The sequence below is a fragment of the Cinclus cinclus genome, chromosome 7, assembly GCF_963662255.1.
Source record: "Cinclus cinclus chromosome 7, bCinCin1.1, whole genome shotgun sequence".
NCBI classification, from domain to species: domain Eukaryota; kingdom Metazoa; phylum Chordata; class Aves; order Passeriformes; family Cinclidae; genus Cinclus; species Cinclus cinclus.
The window spans coordinates 2,641,609-2,659,572 of record NC_085052.1 but is presented as its reverse complement, the minus strand read 5'-3'; the positions used below and the strand labels follow the sequence as shown (position 1 = coordinate 2,659,572).

At 43.0% G+C, this 17,964-nt stretch overlaps 1 protein-coding gene across 1 annotated transcript in view; it reads right to left on the bottom strand.

Moving 5' to 3' along the window:
* Window positions 1-17,964, bottom strand: part of C7H10orf90 (chromosome 7 C10orf90 homolog) — a 132,399-nt gene that overhangs the window by 30,181 nt on the left and 84,254 nt on the right. Inside the window, exon 2 of the mRNA XM_062496600.1 lies at window positions 1,078-1,153. Within this exon, the coding sequence (XP_062352584.1) occupies window positions 1,078-1,153 (76 nt within the window). The remainder of the gene's footprint in view (window positions 1-1,077; window positions 1,154-17,964) is intronic.

The following is a 17,964-nucleotide window of genomic DNA, read 5'->3' as shown; positions in this document are numbered from 1 at the left end:
CACTTAAAGAGCTGCAGTGATTCCAAAAAATGTCCACAAATTCTGCTACATCACAACACTCCCAGTTCAGTGATAAGTGTTTCACCAGCACCTCAACCTCTGCTTTTGTCACAGGTTGTTTTCTGTGAGCACTATCCTCTCTCTGCAGCTTTTTACGTGGAGCTAATTTCCATTTAACACAGTCTGGGTTATTGCACTGATGCATTACATCTGCTGTCAACTGCTTTGCCAGAAATTACGTTACTTTCTAGTTTGTATTAAGCATCCAAAATTAATTTTCAGAAATTCTCCATTTGGACTGAAATCTCTTGATGTTCCTGGCTGTTGTTTTACAGCAACATGTCACACCACTGCTAAGACCTTTTTGTATTATTTTTCTTCCACCCAGGCAGGCTGCCACAGGAGAAAATTTTTTGCTAAGCAGAATGTCAGTTTATGTGTTACATTATATTAACAAAGGAATATAAATCAGCTCCACTTAGGAATTGTTTATTATACCGTGCCCACCACAACAGAATTCATCTCCTTGGGTGGAGGGGAAGACGAGGAAGATGTCAGATCTATCCCTCAAGAAATCTTTAGTACCACCACAACATTTAGAGGGTGTTTGATGAGCTTTTTGCTTTAATAAGGTACACTAAAATATACTTTAATACTTCCCTAGCATACCTCCAAATGCCAACGGCACCATGTACATCCATAGCTGGTGTGAAGGAAGAGGTTTGTTTTTGTCACGGAGCAACAGCGAGTCCAGAGCCACAGAGCAAACAGCTGGACTCATTAACCACAGTGTGGGGAAAAGGAGAATCCAGAAAACATCCAGAGCAGAGGCCCACTCCATGGTTTTTGGCAAAGGAATAATGCTGGGCTGCAATCAGTGCAAAGGCAGGGAACCTGGTCTGGCACTGGGAGCTGCTGGCACCAAACACAGGCAAGGTGCCCTTGGAGCCACCTCCTCACCCTGTCCTGGTGCATGTGAGCAGGACAGGATCAAAGGACCTGTCAAAATACTCCTCTGCTGCTGGGGAAGCCTCATGGAAAGGATTTTTTCAGTGTATCAGTGCTGTGGTGAATTACACGTGGGCATCTTCATGGTGAAGAGCAGCCACGTGTGCTCCTCTTTATTTTCTAAAACAACTAAATAGGGAATAACCTGCAGAGAGGGGTAAAGAAGAAATTCTTGGATTGAGTAAGACATTAATAGAAATTTGAAAAAAAAACTTCTATGTGATTAAAGCAACAACTCCCACTAAGTTATCAATATTTTCCTGAAATGCTTTGCAGTAAGAAACCCAATTGTCTCAGATCAAGGAGGAAACTACAACAGGAGATCATCAATTTCTGAATGTCAATTGGTGCACAAGGAAATCCAGGGGCAGGCTAGGGATAAATCAGGTCCAACAGGCTCATTCTTCCATGAATTTCATTCAACTGCATTTCCAGCACCAGAGAAAGAGTAAGCACTACAGGGTCAAAGAAGAACAAGTTGTCAAAGTCCCACTGCAGACTGCACATAAAGTAAATTATTCTTATCCAAGTAAGATCCTGTGATTAGCAATAATCTGCAGGTAGAACCTTCCAATAGCCCACAGATTGCTAAATTCTTGCCTGTCTAACTTTAAAAGGAGCTGTTTCTGGAGCAGCAAAGGCAGGAAGAATTGAGGTGAGGAGAAGAAGAAGAAGAAGAAGAAGAAGAAAGAAGAAGAAAGAAGAAGAAGAAAGAAGAAAGAAGAAAGAAGAAAGAAGAAGGAAGAAGAAGGAAGAAGAAGAAAGAAGAAGAAAGAAGAAGAAAGAAGAAGAAAGAAGAAGAAAGAAGAAGAAAGAAGAAGAAAGAAGAAAGAAGAAAGAAGAAAGAAGAAGAAAGAAGAAGAAGAAGAAAGAAGAAGAAGAAGAAGAAGAAGAAGAAGAAGAAGAAGAAGAAGAAGAAGAAGAAGAAGAAGAAAGAAGAAGAAGAAGAAGAAGAAGAAGAAGAAGAAGAAGAAGAAGAAGAAGAAGAAGAGGTATTTATTTTCTTTGCTGTGTCATTCACAGTGAAGTTTTGCATTGCCTTTTGTACCCCATGCCATGCAAGGACATTCTCATATTGCTGCAGGAATCCTACACCTGGAAAACACTCAAACTTCTGGCAAGCCATTGAATGTATTTCCTGAGACAGATTAAATGGCATTGGTGGCAAAAGCACTGGCATTTATAATGGTATTATTAAATCTATCATTGGAAGCTTCATGTTTGTTAATTCATGTTAAGAGAACAAGCAAAACAAAACAAAAAATCCCAAACCTTTAAAAAGAGCCTGACTCTGTGCTCAATGAAGGCACTACAGGGAGCACAAGGCTTTAGCTGAGATGTGTCACACACGGAGCATTCAAATCCTCACTGCTGACAAAACACATTGCCCTGGAACCCTTGCTACACAACCAAATGCAAAGTTCACTTTTCCCTGGTGCAAAAGCATGAAAGAAATGGCATTTCAAGTACTTTCTGTCTCTGTGGGGAGCAGAAGAAACTTAGCTGAAAACCCAAGGGTTGGTTTAACCTCCCCAGACCTTCCCTTCCCTTCCCCACCACAATCCACCTCTCCGGCTTAAAAACGGGAGATGCCACCAGGGACGGAGGAGCAACCACTGGCACACGACCTCTGTCCTTTGACAGCTTCACTCTTTTTCATTTTTCCTCTCACAAATCCTGTTTGTTGAACCAAATGCTCTGCTCCTTGGCAAGGCATCTGGACATCCGGCTGCAGCCCAGGGTTTTCCTAATTACGGAGCGCAGCTGGAACTGATTCCCCTGGTCTCCAGTGCCTGGATCCTGCCTCGGGCCAGCTGGCAGCTGCCTCAGATAAGGGTTCAGAAAAGATGTACTTGTACATCAGCTGCTGCAGCCCAGATCGATGGCAAAGGTGAGGGTGCTGCCGAGGAATCGCAGCCTGGGAATGTTTGGCAGGTCCAGGACAGCCCCACATGGACCCAGCTCAGGTTTTGTGCAAAATTTGGGTTTCGCATAAAAAACTGTGGAAAGTGCTGGTTTCCCAGTGATTCAGGTCTTTGCCATGCTGGGGGACACTGCTTGGTGACAAACCAGATGTGAGAAGGACATTGAGGGGCTGGAGGGTGTCCAGGGAAAGGAACAGAGCTGGGAAGAGGAATGGAGAATTCCTGAGGGAACAGGGAAGGGAATGGAGAATTCCTGAGGGAGCTGGGAAAGGGAATGGAGAATTCCTGAGAGAGCTGGGAAGGGGCTCAGATGGAGAAAAGGAGGCTCAGGGGGGACCTTGTGGCTCTGCACAAGTCCCTGACAGGACGGGACAGCCGGGGGGATTTGGGATCTGCTCCAGGGAACAGGGACAGGAGCAGAGGGAACGGCCTCAGGGTGGGCCAGGGGAGCTCAGGGTGGATATTTGGGAAAATTCCTTCATGGAAATGGTTTTCAAGAATTGGAACAGGCTGCCTGGGGAAGTAGCAGTACCAGCCCCCCTGGAAGTGTTGAGAAATCTTGTGGATGTGGCACCTGGGGATGTGGGCTAGGCAATCTTGTCAGTGCAGGGGAAATGGTTGGACTAGATGATCTTAGAGAGCTTTGATAGCCTCAAACATTCTGTGATTGACACCCAGAGTGACACCAGGCACAGCTGGAATGACTTCAGCCCACTGGCCCTGGCCTCATCCCCAGCTTTTGTCAGGAAAGTTGCATATTTTAGTCACTTACTGTTCACATGCTGACAAATCTCAAATGTGTGTCAGCACTTCTGGTTTTCCTTGTTCTGCTCCAAGCCTTGCTTGCTCTGCACTGACCACATCCCCTGTCCCCTCTGAGCCACCAACATCACCTCCCAGTGGACTCCTCTGGAGCCTCCAGGAACCTCCAGTGCTTCCCTGAAAACACCATCAAACCACTGCAGAACACACACACACTGCTATGAAAAACTTCACTTTACAAAAAAATTACATTTTTTGTTGATCTTAGCTCAACATCCATGAGATTGGTGTGGGGAATTGGGTTCCCACCCATGTCCATGGCAGCAGGATCAAAAATTCCCAAAAATTCCTCAATTTCCCCACTTAGCACCTGGGAGCTAAAGGACAGGGATGGCTTAGCTGCAGGTTTGGGTATCAGAGCAATCACTCTGCTGACACAGTGTCTCACTTAAACATTTTTTTTTAAGGCCTTTTCTTCCTTCTGTGTATTTTTCTCACTAGAGGAAGTAATTAATACTCAACTCTGTTTAAAACATTAGAACTGTTTAAATTTCCTTGTGTTTTTTTTAAAATTCAAATACCTGCAGAAGCCTCGAGGAAAAAGAAGTGTCATTGTTAAAGATTCATCACGCTCCCTGCTCACTGAGGGCTGGAAGAGATCATCTCTTTCTCCTTCAGATCTGAGGTGAGTCATCCAAAAAAACCATCCGGACGTTACAGATACATCGGAGATGAAAGCCAAGCTGGAACGAACACCGGAACCAAACCCATGTCTTCTGGTCTTCTTCATGTGTCAGAAAGAAAGGATATCATAAAACTGCAGAGCCTGGTGTCATCTCAAATAAAACTGAGCAGTGAAGCTGAAGTTCACATTCCCGGTACGAAAAGTAGAGATACGAATGCTGAAGATTCCTTTTATCAGAGTCCTTGCTGATGTCAATTTGATTTATAAGGAATTTATTAAAAAACAAAAACAAAAACAAAAGTTGTGTTTAGTTGCTAGTGGAGAGAGTGTTGCATCTCCAGAAAGCCTTGGCACGGGCACATGGAATGGTATGGGTTGGAAGGGACCTTAAAATCATGGCCAGGGACACTTTCCACTATCCCAGGCTGCTCCAAGCTCTGTCCAGCCTGGCCTTGGACACTTCCAGGGATCCAGGGACAGCCACAGCTTCTCTTGTTGTCCTTCACAGGCATTCTCCTGAGCCCCCAGAAGTGATGTTAAATTCAAGGAAGAGGGGAGGGGTTACACTGATAATCTCTGCAGGATTTGACATTTAGCGACCTGGGTGTAAGGCCGGGCAGGAATTTTCACCAGGATGATTAAAGGAGAGGAGGGCGCCATCCTGAGAGCTCAAACACACCTAAAAACCACACAGGATGTGCTCATCAAGACAGGATGACAGAGGGACAGTCCCTCAGTCCTTTTAGAGCATCTTTGCTGAACTTACAGAAGTCACCTGCACATCCTGACAACAAGGGTCAAACAGCAATGTGGGCTCAAAGCAGGGGAAAGCAGCTCTAGCTCTTTCCTTGAAACCTTTCTTGTCATGGAAAAAAAAAAAGAAGCCAAACCAACACAAACAAGCACTTTGCCACAAAAGAAAGCACTTGAACACAGTGGCACAAAATGATGGCGTTTTAAGGCAGCTTTGTGGGGAAGGCTTTCAAATCAGAGCAAGCCTAACAGCCTGAAATCATTGCAGCCTGAACAGGATTCATTGTGTAAACAAAATAGAAGATGTCAGAACGGATTTTCTTCTGTTACAAGTGAGATTTGATAAGTGAATTATCTCTCCCTGCTTGCACACCTTGGAGCTGTGCTGGCTGCCTGCAGAGATGATTACAGGATCCACCATGGAAGGGACAAATGAGTTCTGGTCTGCTATCAAAAAAGCCACAAGTCATAAATGTCTCATTATCCATGCTATTAGAAGCAAGGTGCTCATCAGGGGGCTAGAAAGAGGAATTAGATCTTCAAACCCCATGCATAAGTGAAAAAAAAAAGGTGCTTTCATTATGCATTGCTGTTATTTTTTGTCTCAAATTTATATTATAGAAAGAGGGATCACCCCCAGCACATCCATCACATGGATAAAATTAAGAAAATTCTTCACTTTCTCCCATTCTCCTCTCTCCTCCATGTTTCCTTCTTTTTTTCCTTTTACTTTTTAAAAATTTCCAGTGATGTGCTGTTGGGCAATTCAATTCAATATCCATACTTCTCACCATGATTCTGGAACATCAATACGTTTCTATAATTTGGACACATTTTTCTGAGAGGATTTGGCAAAGCAGTGAGAGATTGTGCATGAACAACAACAACAACGACAAAAAAAAAAAAACCCAAATTCTCCTCTGAGAAAAGGAATCCTCTTTAGGAAATTGTGATTCCTGTACGAGGTGCCCTCTGCTCTCTCCAAGGGAGGGGACTCTTTGGGTTTCTTGCCAAAGTTCCTGTTTGGTGACTATTTTATTCTTTTGGGAAACTTTGATATTTCTTCGACCAAACCCTTCAGTGGGGTCAGGGATCTCAGGGAAGGGTTTTGCCCTGGAGCTGAGGTTTGGGACCATGTGGGAACAGGAAGATCAGTGGGAATCAGCTGGAGATGAGAGGTTGAGAGGCTCTGGAAATGTTGCTGGCCTGGCATGGGAAGCAAGAGAGGGGAAAAACCAAAAGCAAGGCACTCATTGGAGGCTGTTTAATGTACAAAATTTGTAGCACTGACTTCTGGGTTAGACCAAGGTGAATAAATATATTCAATATTCAATATGAACATTGGATGTGCCAGAAGTTTGTACAGAAAATAAAGTAACCAGGAGACGGAGACAAAGAGATGAAGCGAGTCCAAGCAACACCAGCACCTAAATTTTTCTAGTTTTAGGGAATTCTGAAGACAATTCCTGGTTCAGAGCCTTGCACTGAGATTCATTAGTACCTACTGTCACATTATTTGGTTAATTGATGGCTGAGCACTCAACATCCTCTCAAAATAAAGATGCAATTAAAAGAAACATTCCATAAAGAGCTGATGGAAGGTTTTCTTCACCCCTCTCAGAGTCCCTTCCCAACCTGGCATTAAAACAACCCCATTTTAGAGACCACATCCATTTCTGGAAGTCTGGGAATGCCTGAGACAGCCAGAAAATTCTTGAGTGACTGTAAACATGACAAATACAATGCATAAGCAAACAAAGGCAAAGCAGTTCCGCAGCCAAAAAATTATATTTATGAAGAGTGATTTTAGTGTTATTATAAGTATTTATGTAAAGGTCATAACATGCATAGAATTTGATGGCACAAATGGATTCTGTAAATAAAAATTCCGCTCGTGCTGCTCAGAACTGGTAGCAATTACAAAATGTACACATTTGCTCAGAGCTGCTTGTGCATAATAAGAGCTCGAGGTTTTTGTGTGGCCTCCCCATTCAATATTTCCTATATTTACCTGCTTTTGAAAGAGAAACTCAGAGAGGAAAAGTGTACTGCCTGTTATGCATTTCATGACTCAATATATGTCCTGCTGCAGGGATTTTTTTTTAGATGCTTTGCCTTAACAATGGTATTTATTGATTTTTTTTTTTCATTTTAATCCTCTTAATACAGCGATGACTCCAGAAAATGATGTGTGCCGTGGGTACAGATGTTTTTGTGGAGGTATCAAAGGAGTGATTCCAGCCCACATCTCTATCACTCCCGTTTTGTTTGCAAAACAAAGAAATGGGATGTTCAGGAGCCCAATTTGACACTGAAAGATTTGTACAACAAAACAAAACTTGCTGGAGCTTCAGCCATGCCAGATTGAGTATAGACTTTTCATGTTACTTTTGTACAATAGAAGCAGTCTCTTTTTTTTTTTGTATAATACTTGGGATTATTCTTTATTCTGGGAAGTCTTTCACATTAACTGCTGTGATTACAGCCATCACAAACTGCTTGATAATAGGGGATGCAGGAGGCTAAAACCAAGATAAAAAAAGAAAATCAGTTTTCACAAGATAAAAATACAATAGCCAAGATTTACATAACTATGAGGCCTCAAAAGTTCAGTTACTAAGTCACTGGTGTGATCACAAATAGCTTTGTTTTGCATAATTCAGGAATATTTTTTACATCTCTCTAACTTATTTCAGTTGCCATGGACTTGCCCCTATTCTAAATCTAACAGCTGAGTTAGAATAGAATAACTTTGCAGTTATTCCACCACATAAAACTTTTCAGTTGGTGAATTATTACCTATATTTGCCTTTGGAAGGGAAAGCTGAAAACCAAATGTCTATTCATAATGTGCTTTTACTATGCACCCGTGCTTTGTTTAATCTTGAAATTATCCTTTTTGGATTCCATTGCAACAGGTGGAGAAACACAGATAGAGGTTGAATAATAGAGATTAAAACAACATGTTGTCATATGACCATAAAACAGGGCATGGGGGTCTTATCACAAGATTCAGCAGAAGACAATTGGCCATTGCCCTTTTTTTATTTTTATTTTTTTAATCACTCAGGATTTCAGCTCTGAAATGGTGCAGAAAAGTCTGGGATCGATGATTAAATGTGAAAGCTCTCAAACCCATAGCTCCTGGCAGCTTTTTGGGATGAAATGTGGAGTTCTCTCCAGCTTTCTTTTGGCTGTGGATGTCACCTGGATGGGAAGGAGCAGGGCTGGGGCTGTCAGTCCCCAGCCCAGGCAGCCCTGGCTGCTTTTCCAAGAAGAAATCAGCTGCTGCCTAGCAACCACCCAAACCTGGCGTCTGTTTGTGTATTCCAGTTCTTGTGCAAAACTAAGCTCAGATCCCAAATTATTGCATTCTACAACAATTCAACATCAGAGCTGCAACAGATGGATAAGAAAGAGCATTTCCCTTTAATTCCTCATTCTCCAAGGTTGTGTTTGTGAAATGCACACACCCCCCCAGTGAATACAATGCCAGGCCACTCAGAAAAATATTTCAATATGTGATTCGTTATTTTGCGTCCTTTAAGAGCTACTTCCATGAACAAACTCATACATATATCTCTACATTTTAATGATGGTGGCACTAAGAGTGATGCAGGAACAAACTTTAAGGACCATGTTCTCTTTGGCACGACACAAGTTTCCCTGCAAAAAAGTTGTCCCTGTGGTTTAGAAGTCCTTATTTTTTTTTCCCTAATTATTATTTACTGCATGTGAAACACGTAAGGGAAAAAAAAAAACCAAAACAAACAACAAAAACCCCCCCCAAAACGCTTTTGCACCGTGCCCTCTACTTGGATCACATTTTTAGCCTGATTTCTAAAAGGAATTTGATTTATGTCCTATCTTTCTTTATGCCCAACCTGGGCCTTTTGAGGTTTTGTCCTCTTTCAAGCAACTTGACAGAAAGGTCGATAGCTGATCTCCCAACAAGCTGACCATGAAAACAAGGGATTTGTGGGAACGAGAGGCTGCCAGAGACAGAAGTTCACCAGGTCATCCCTGTTTGATCCATGGACGCTTTTCCCTTGTCGTGGGAGCAGGGAGGAGGCACAAGGGGCAGATGGAAGAGGGGAAGGGAAAGGAGACACGGGCAGGAGTGAGGAACTGCCTTTGGGTCGGGGCTCACAGGCTCTGTCAGCTCTCATGGAATGGCCTTTTTCTTGTCAGCCTGGATTTCTCATTTCACATTCCTGTTTCCATTCTCTAAAAGAACCATGGGAATCTCAGGGTAAGGTTGCAGAAATGGAGGGGCTCAGAGAAAATCCAGTAATGCCACAGCTGCTTGACCCTGGTAGTGGGGTACCTTAGACATAACCATGTGCGACATCCGTCCCGTTTGAAACACAGAGCCAAGCTCTGCTGGAGCAGTCACCCTCCTAAATGTGACAGACTCAGCACCAGATTCCCAGATTTTACTGCAGAAAATGCTTGGAATGATGCCCTGTGAAGTGATAACTGAGCAGCTCAGAACAACCAAATGCTGAAGCAATTCTCTCTCCAAGGCAAATGAGGTGGTTGGGGACGGTTGCCACCAGCAGCACTTTGTTTGTCCTGCAGTTGTTCCTTTCCACGACAATCTCTGATCCAGAGCCAAAGCACAAGCCATTAAATAACTCAGCTGCACTCTTCCCCCAGCCAACTCCTGGCCTTTCCACATCCAGCCTTTCCACTGGGTGCTTTGGGATGGGAATTGATCCCAAATGTCTCTTCAGGACCACCAGTTGCACGACACAGACCTTGCTGAATGTGCTTTCAGAAACCTATTTGGTCACTATTGTTATTCCCTATTCCACCAGCTGCCATCAAATCCTGGGAATGACCCGCAGGACATGGCTGAGCCATTCCGGGCTCAACAAGGAGCACCCTGAGCTCCCGACCCTGTGCTGGTGACACCAAGGCTCAGGTTGTGCCCAAAGCCGAGGGCAGCAAAGCTCAGGGGGAATGTTCAGCTCTTTTGGGAAGGCTGCAGCTGGAAATGTGGATATGAAACTGTCCAGCCAATCCACGTGGCTGCAGCCCTCAGGAAAACGGAGTGCACCATTCCTACTCCTTTCTGCACCTGTCTCTTTCTTTTATCCCAATTTTCTTGGACCAATAGACTCAGGCAGATATCTCTATTGGATTAGTTCCACCTACTTTGGTTAATTTGCAATTTTAGTTTGATTTTTTTTTTGACTTGTGGTTTCTTTCTTTCTATTTTTTTTTTTAAGGATGAGATGTGGTTTTGTCTGTTCTGTTTCTGTTTTATTTTTGGTTTGTAATGGACCTTTTATTACATCCACTCCAAAGAGGTACCTTGGTGGGTCTTATATTCAAATGGAAAATGGACAAAAGCCTGGTCTTTGCTAGGACAAGTATAAATGTGTGCTGGGAGAGCTCCAGCAGCTGTCCCACCCCGAGGAAGAAAACAGGACAGTTTTATTCCAAACCCTGTGCCATGGAGCTCAGTAATCCTGAATTTTCTCTTCCCAAGCGCATCCATACAATCTGGATGGTGGGAATGCTAAACAGATGTGGACACACAGGGATTGAATCTAGAGAGCATTCAAGGGAGTTGAGGCAAAAAGGCCAATATTTACACCAGGAGTATTTACTGTAAATTAAATCCAACCAACAGCAGCCAACATGAGAGACAAACACTGCAAGGATACCTGCAAGGGCATTGGATTAAAGGTTTGTCCTCTTCAGATTTAAACACAGGTTTTTAAATAGGTTTTCCCTCTTAAAGAGCAAAAAAATTAAAAATACACTCAGAAGTACATGCACTTTTTGGTGTTTAGTGGGATAAAGGTCATCTATGATGTGGAAAAAAAAAAAAAACACAAAAATTCCAGGAAATCACTCATTATTTTAAATAAAAAGGCAAAAATGTTTCTCACAACCTAAACTGAGAGCATGATTTTGGAGGATGTGTCTGGTCTATGTCATATTGATTTCAAACCATTTTATTACTCTAAATGTAGCACTGCCTTAGTTAGAAGAATGTGGGGATTAATGCCTTGGCCAGAAATTTAATGCTGATACATGCAAAAATGTAGATTTATATACTTCATTGAACAGTAAAGGAAAAATTATTAACTCAAAATTAGGTGGATTTCTTTAATTTATAATGGTCTTTTTATATTTAAATAAAATACTGAAATGAGCACAAGATGTTTCTGTACCTTGGGTGTAGGTGGGTGTTTCTGGCTCTGTATTGTGATAATATTAGGATTTTCCCAGGATTTCCAAGGTTGCGAGTGTGGGGTTTTTATTGGGTTTTTGGGGGCTTTTAGTGTTTTGGGTTTTTTTTCCTCCAGAGAGCAGTTCCAGCTTAGTTTCCTGTTGCCTTTTAAAAAGCAGTAGCTAAATCAAGGCACTATTGATTTCCTTGCAAATAGACAACTAAAAGTTCCACCAGCTCCAAACCTTATTCTTTCCCAACCCTCTCCTTTCCTAACAAAGCTTCCAGGTCATGGTTATCTTTTGGCAGAGCTGGATTAAGGTTTGGTAAATGCTCAATTATATAATGTTTTAAGAGTTATATATATAATAAAAATGCTTGCTTTCCTTATACTTCACTCTTCACTACACTTTCTGCACAAAGTGTAATTAAATCTTCAATCTCAATGACCATAATCAGGATAATGAAGATTCCTGGGAAAACTCCTTTTGGGACACAACTCCAAGGCTAGGTCAAGACCACTACAGAAGGAAACAGGGAAAGGAGCTTATATGGTGTGAAGAAACGCTGTAATAAAATCCAATATATATTTCCCTGAAGGAGGAGTTTGCAATACCTGCACCTACAGCAGGTTATGATAACAGCCTCTGCTTTGTGGGGAGAAATAAACAGCTTTATGTTCCTGACCTGCAGCACACACAGCCATGAAATCAGAGTGCAACTGGAGTTATTTGCTGCTTTTTAGATATTCATTTCGCTTTCCTGGTGCTGAAAAGGCCTGGCTGAAGGCAGCTTATACTAGATTAGGCTTCCAACACCTTCATGCATTATAGACTCCAAACACATTTTTTTTCCCCTGCTCTCAGCAGGTGAAAGTGTTGAGTCATTTCTTTTAAAGACCTGGTGGAAGTTATTGCTCATTAAATGAAAGAGCTGGTGTTCGAGGCAGGGCTCAGGGATGCTCTCCTGGTCTGGGATCAGGGATCCTGCTCCAGGCTGGGCTCAGGGATGCTGCTGCTCCCAGGCCGGGCTCAGGGATGCTGCTGCTCCCAGGCCGGGCTCAGGGATGCTGCTGCTCCCAGGCCGGGCTCAGGGATGCTGCTGCTCCCAGGCCGGGCTCAGGGATGCTGCTGCTCCCAGGTCAGGCTCAGGGATGCTGCTGCTCCCAGGTCAGGCTCAGGGATGCTGCTGCTCCCAGGCCGGGCTCAGGGATGCTGCTGCTCCCAGGTCAGGCTCAGGGATGCTGCTGCTCCCAGGCCGGGCTCAGGGATGCTGCTGCTCCCAGGTCAGGCTCAGGGATGCTCCCCCAGGTCAGGCTCAGGGATGCTGCTGCTCCCAGGCTGGGCTCAGGGATGCTGCTGCTCCCAGGTCGGGCTCAGGGATGCTGCTGCTCCCAGGCTGGGCTCAGGGATGCTGCTGCTCCCAGGTCGGGCTCAGGGATGCTGCTGCTCCCAGGTCGGGCTCAGGGATGCTGCTGCTCCCAGGTCGGGCTCAGGGATGCTGCTGCTCCCAGGCTGGGCTCAGGGATGCTGCTGCTCCCAGGCTGGGCTCAGGGATGCTGCTGCTCCCAGGCTGGGCTCAGGGATGCTCCCCCAGGTCGGGCTCAGGGATGCTCCCCTAGGTCAGGCTCAGGGATGCTCCATTTCCTGCTGCAGTTTCCTCATCCCCTCAGGACTCAGCTCCCAGCTTCCCTCTGCTGCTCTCTTTGCCCTTCCCTGGCTTAACTGAGCCAGACTCCAGCAGCTTAGCCAAGATCCTAACGTGGATTACCAGGAGCTCACGAGGTGCAGCCTGTGCCCCTCACATAATCGGGGTTTCAAACGCGAGCGCCTGGTGGGAAGGGATTGTCATCTGTGGAGCCAGTCCCTCGAATGGAGAAACAGCCCCTGTGCTGTAAGAAAGGATAATTTGGCAGTTCCAGTCCCAGTGGCTCAGAGACATAAAATCCAGCCTCATCCATGTGTAAGATCAGAAGTAATTAGTCCCCATATGGTAAAGTCATCGCTTAGGAACTCGGGGCTGTCTGGGGACTTTGTGTAACGGTGCCTCAGGGACAAGTAAGGTGGGACCTTTGACTTCAGTGATTTGGAAGGGGCTGAGACCTAATTAAATCTGCAAAGATGCTGTAACTGCATTAAAAGGGATTTTTAAATATGAGCCATATTCCCTTCCACTAAACAAACTAGGTGTACTCCACCCTGGAACAGGGAGAGAATTAATCAAGGGACAGCAAGCCAACTGCTGCTGTGTGGCTGCCAAAGAGAAGATGATACAGGATTATATAGAATTGAAGAACATTTAATAGGAATTGAGGGATATTTACAAGAATTGAAGAACATTTAACAGGTTTTTTTGGAAGGGTGAGGTTTTATTCAGGTGTGGTGAAAACCAAGCACATAATCCTCATTGTAAATCCAAGAGAGAATGTGGGGTTCTTAAAATCTGTTTCTCCAAATATTTAGCTTATAATAAACACTGATTGCCTTACATAAATAAAAGCTAATTTTCTTGTAAAAAATAATATACAATTTGCTTTTTCACTCATTATAAAGAAAAACAACTTGCAGCTTTCCAAAGAGGGGTACACAGAGCTATTTTATTTCTGCTACTGAGCTCCACACAGTACTTCCTATTTTCCTTTTCCTTAAAAAGGCTTGGCACTTTGTACTGGAGAAAGGAAAGATTTTAAGATCTCTTCTCAGCAATGATTGCCTCATTTATATGATCTATCTTTTCCCAAGGATAAAAAACGTTCACTGTGTGATGTTAATATTTTTCTAGCATAACTCAGCCTTTTGTTAGGGCAGAGCTGGATCCTCAAAGCCTGGAAGGTGAGTGGAAAAGTGTTTTAAGGGCATGAACTCAGAGCAGGACAACAGAAACCTCCTGATGGCAAAGAGAAAAGGGCACTGGGATGGCACAGGGAAGTTTAGACCCTTCATCATCTGATTAAAAAAGATTAATTAAAACAGCATCAAACTCATGGGTAGGCAGGTCAATGCTGAGAGAAATCACCATTTAGCCAAAAATATTCAGTATCATTTTTCTAAAGTCCTAGAAGCAATTTGATCTTTGTATTTATGATGGTGGTAGAACTACAGTTGCTACTTTTACAAAAAAACCATCTTCAGCTATTCCTGAGTGAATTCAGCTTTATTTATACTGAAATTATCCATTGTTATTATACTGAAATTGTCCATTGCTATTTATATGGAAATTATCCACTGTTTGGACTGCCTATAAACCTGTGAAGTCAGTAATCTTTATTTGAGCCAAACTTGATGAACAAACCTATAAATGCATTCTCTGATAGAACACATCGACAGCCTATGGGATAACCAAACCCGTGTTATTGCCATGATCCCAAAAACGATTCACTCAACAAACATCACCCCTTTCAAACAGCCCCCACAACAAAGAGGTCACCCTGTCACCTCCCTGGGACGTGGTTCTGAGTTCATCGTACAGAGATGTTGATCATGGAATAGTTTGGGTGTGAAGGGACCTGAATCCCATCCCATTCCAGCCCCTGCCACCTTGCACTATCCCAGGCTGCTTCAAACCCCAATGTCCAACCTGGCCTTGGACATTTCCAGGGATCCAGGGGCAGTCACAGCTGCTCTGGGCTGTGCACTGAGTGCCTCAAACACTGCTGGGCTGTGGAAATTAATCCCTCATCATAATCATGGCTAAATGAATTTGTGCTCTCCTTTAATTGCAGCACGTACATGGGATGGTTTCTCCTCTGCCCTGTTTGGGCAGATCCAGGTGTCATTCCTGGGGATATCCATCCCTGAATAATGCAGCTCCAGCAGCAGCCGTGTGGAAAAACTCCATGGGCTCTTTACAGGAGCAGAAAATTTAACCGTGACTGTGTTTTTAGCAGAGAGGCTTGATGAGCTTGATGGCTCCTCAATCACCATGAGAAAAATCAACAGCAATCCAAGTGCTCTGGTATTTCAAACCTTCAAGTGACCTTTCAAGAGGATTTCAGTTTGAAAATACAATATGAGGAAACTCTATGGATTTGGGAATTCATCTTATAGCCAAAGCCTTTGCTAAATGTCTCCTGCTAGAAATGCAGAATAAACAGCAGTGGGGATCAAAGGTAGGGCAAAAAAACCCCACAAACAAACAAACAAAAAAAAAACCAACCAAACAAAAAAAACCCCAAAAAACCGAAGGAAAAGGTGGGTGCTGACCAGCTGGTGACCTGGGTCAAGCACATGTCATTATTTATCTTCAATTCTGGCTATTATAAATGCCCCTCAGCTTTCAGAAGGAGAGCAAGCCCAGGTGGACAAACTGGGAAACACGAGGAGGACACAGGAAACAAAAGAAAAACCTTCACACAAAAATTAGTCCCACTCTAATGGCACAGGAAAAAGCACTGGAGAGAAGGAAAATAGGGAATTTTCCTGGGAAAACCCTGGGGACTGAGGAGGAGGCTGAAAAGAAAGGCTGGCTCCATCCATCCCAGAATAGAACAGCAGTTAATGATTTTAAAGTAGAGAGAGTTTTCATGGATTTTTTAAAAAATTGGGTTGGGGTTTTTTGTTGTTGTTGTTTTTTTCCTCCCCAACTAAAAGCTGAAGAAAAGTTGGTTATAAAAGCCTCTGTATTTTTGGACAGAATGAACAGAGAAAATCTCAGGTAAAAAAAAAAAAAAAAAAAAGTAATTGCAAAGAACACTGAAGACAAGGAAAGCTGCATTTGTACCTGGAGCTTAAAAATAGCAACTGAAGCAATACAAAGTCTGTGAGTTTGGATATGAGCACACAGCACAGGAGTGCTGAGTAATCCAGACTGCTGCTTAATTTTCAGAAAAGGGATCTTGATATCACAGGCATCTCAAAATTAGGATGGGATTAAGATACATCAGAGGACAATGTGAAAAAAAAAATAAATAAACCCCGTGTAAATTACCTTGACAAGACTGAAGACCAGGGTGACAAAGGAGCAGAGCCAGAAATTAAAGAAATTAAACTAAACTCATCCTAAACAAGCAGAAGTGCTCTAGGAACTGATGTTTTCCCAGAATGGCCCAGAAAAAGGAACACTACTGCAAAATACTGACACTAAGTAAGTTGGGAGATGTCAACAGGTCAGAAAAAGGAGGAATTGGGTAGACATGCACTAAAATCACAAAATTCAGAAGATGCACAGGAAGAGATATGAGGAGATGTGAACTTCCTGGGTGCATTAAAATGGAGTTTCTCTGCACAAAGTGTAATTAAATCTTGAATCTCAATGACCATAATCAGGATAATGAAGTAATTGATGATCAACAACAAAATCCTGCCCTTCCCAAAGAGCAAATTGACCAAATCACTCCATTACACCATTATTTTAGAATGTAGAAACTGCAAAACCCACAAGAGAAGGAGTTCGTAGCTGCAGCCCTCTTTGTTGCATTTTTTCAGAGGAACTCTCTCAATGAACAAAACAGAAACAAGTTAACTTAAGCTAAACCAACATGCACTGGTCTGAGGAGAAAATCTCTGCTCTAAAATAAAAATTGTTTCTTGAAACACAAAGCAGCACATTCAAGGCTTTTGCTTATCCCATGTTACAGGAGGATATTTTAGAGGGAAAGGTCATAGGTTTCACACTCCTTATTGGTGTTGGGAAACAATGATAGATTGAAAGATCTGTCAGCAGCAGCAGTGAGGTCACTATGCCCCAACAAAGAGAAAAATGTTCATTTACCTGTAACCTCATCCCAGTTGAACCCTTCCTTACCCAACCCTTTGGCTGGACAAAACATGTATTTACCTTATAAAGCTCGAATTTTGCATCACTATGGAGCTAATTGGAGGTTTGCTGTCATTAATTTAGATAATATACATTCATCTCACATAAATAGCTTCTAGCAGCTTCTTTAATTTAACCTTTCCTTTGGCCTCCTTTTTTCACTGTCACACAACCAGCAATTGAGAGCTCACACATGACCTCCTGTGCCACAGCCCCGCCATAACAATCCATGGGAGGAATTTCATAAAACAGATTAAATTCCACAGCGTTGGCTTTGATGAATTAGTAGGATTTGTTCCCTGCAGCTGCTCAGAGTTAATCTTTGATTTTTAGCTGAGTGTTGGAAGGAGTAAACCAGGGACACGTTGTAGTTTGGATACCTTCATGGCTGAAACGGAACTAGAGCCACAGCACCCACAGAAACAAAACTTTTAAGGATTTTTGCCATTTATCTCTCTTGTCTCACTGCTTTAAACAATATCTGAGGAGGGACTTCCCACAACAAAGTGTTCCTGTATGAATTTTGAGATGATTACAATTATTCTATACTGATTATTCCTTCCTGCCTGGTGTCACATCACAATGAAGCAGAGCTGAGGATCATTTTCCCACAAAGCTTCAAAGGTGGCAAATGATCCCAAGGTAAAAAATGAGCTCCAGCACAGCAAATCACCCAAAATGTTTTGTTCAACATTAAATTATTATTCACCATTTACATTAAGGGTTGCAAGGGAAATTCATTCTGAGCCTTTTCCATTTCCCTCATATTCACAATTTGGCTAATGAACCAAGAAAGCAATTAGTGAAACATCTCAATTTAGAGCAGGTTGAGGTAATCTTTAGCCAGGGCACAGTTAAAACTCCTGCACTGTGAAAAGGAGACTTTTAAT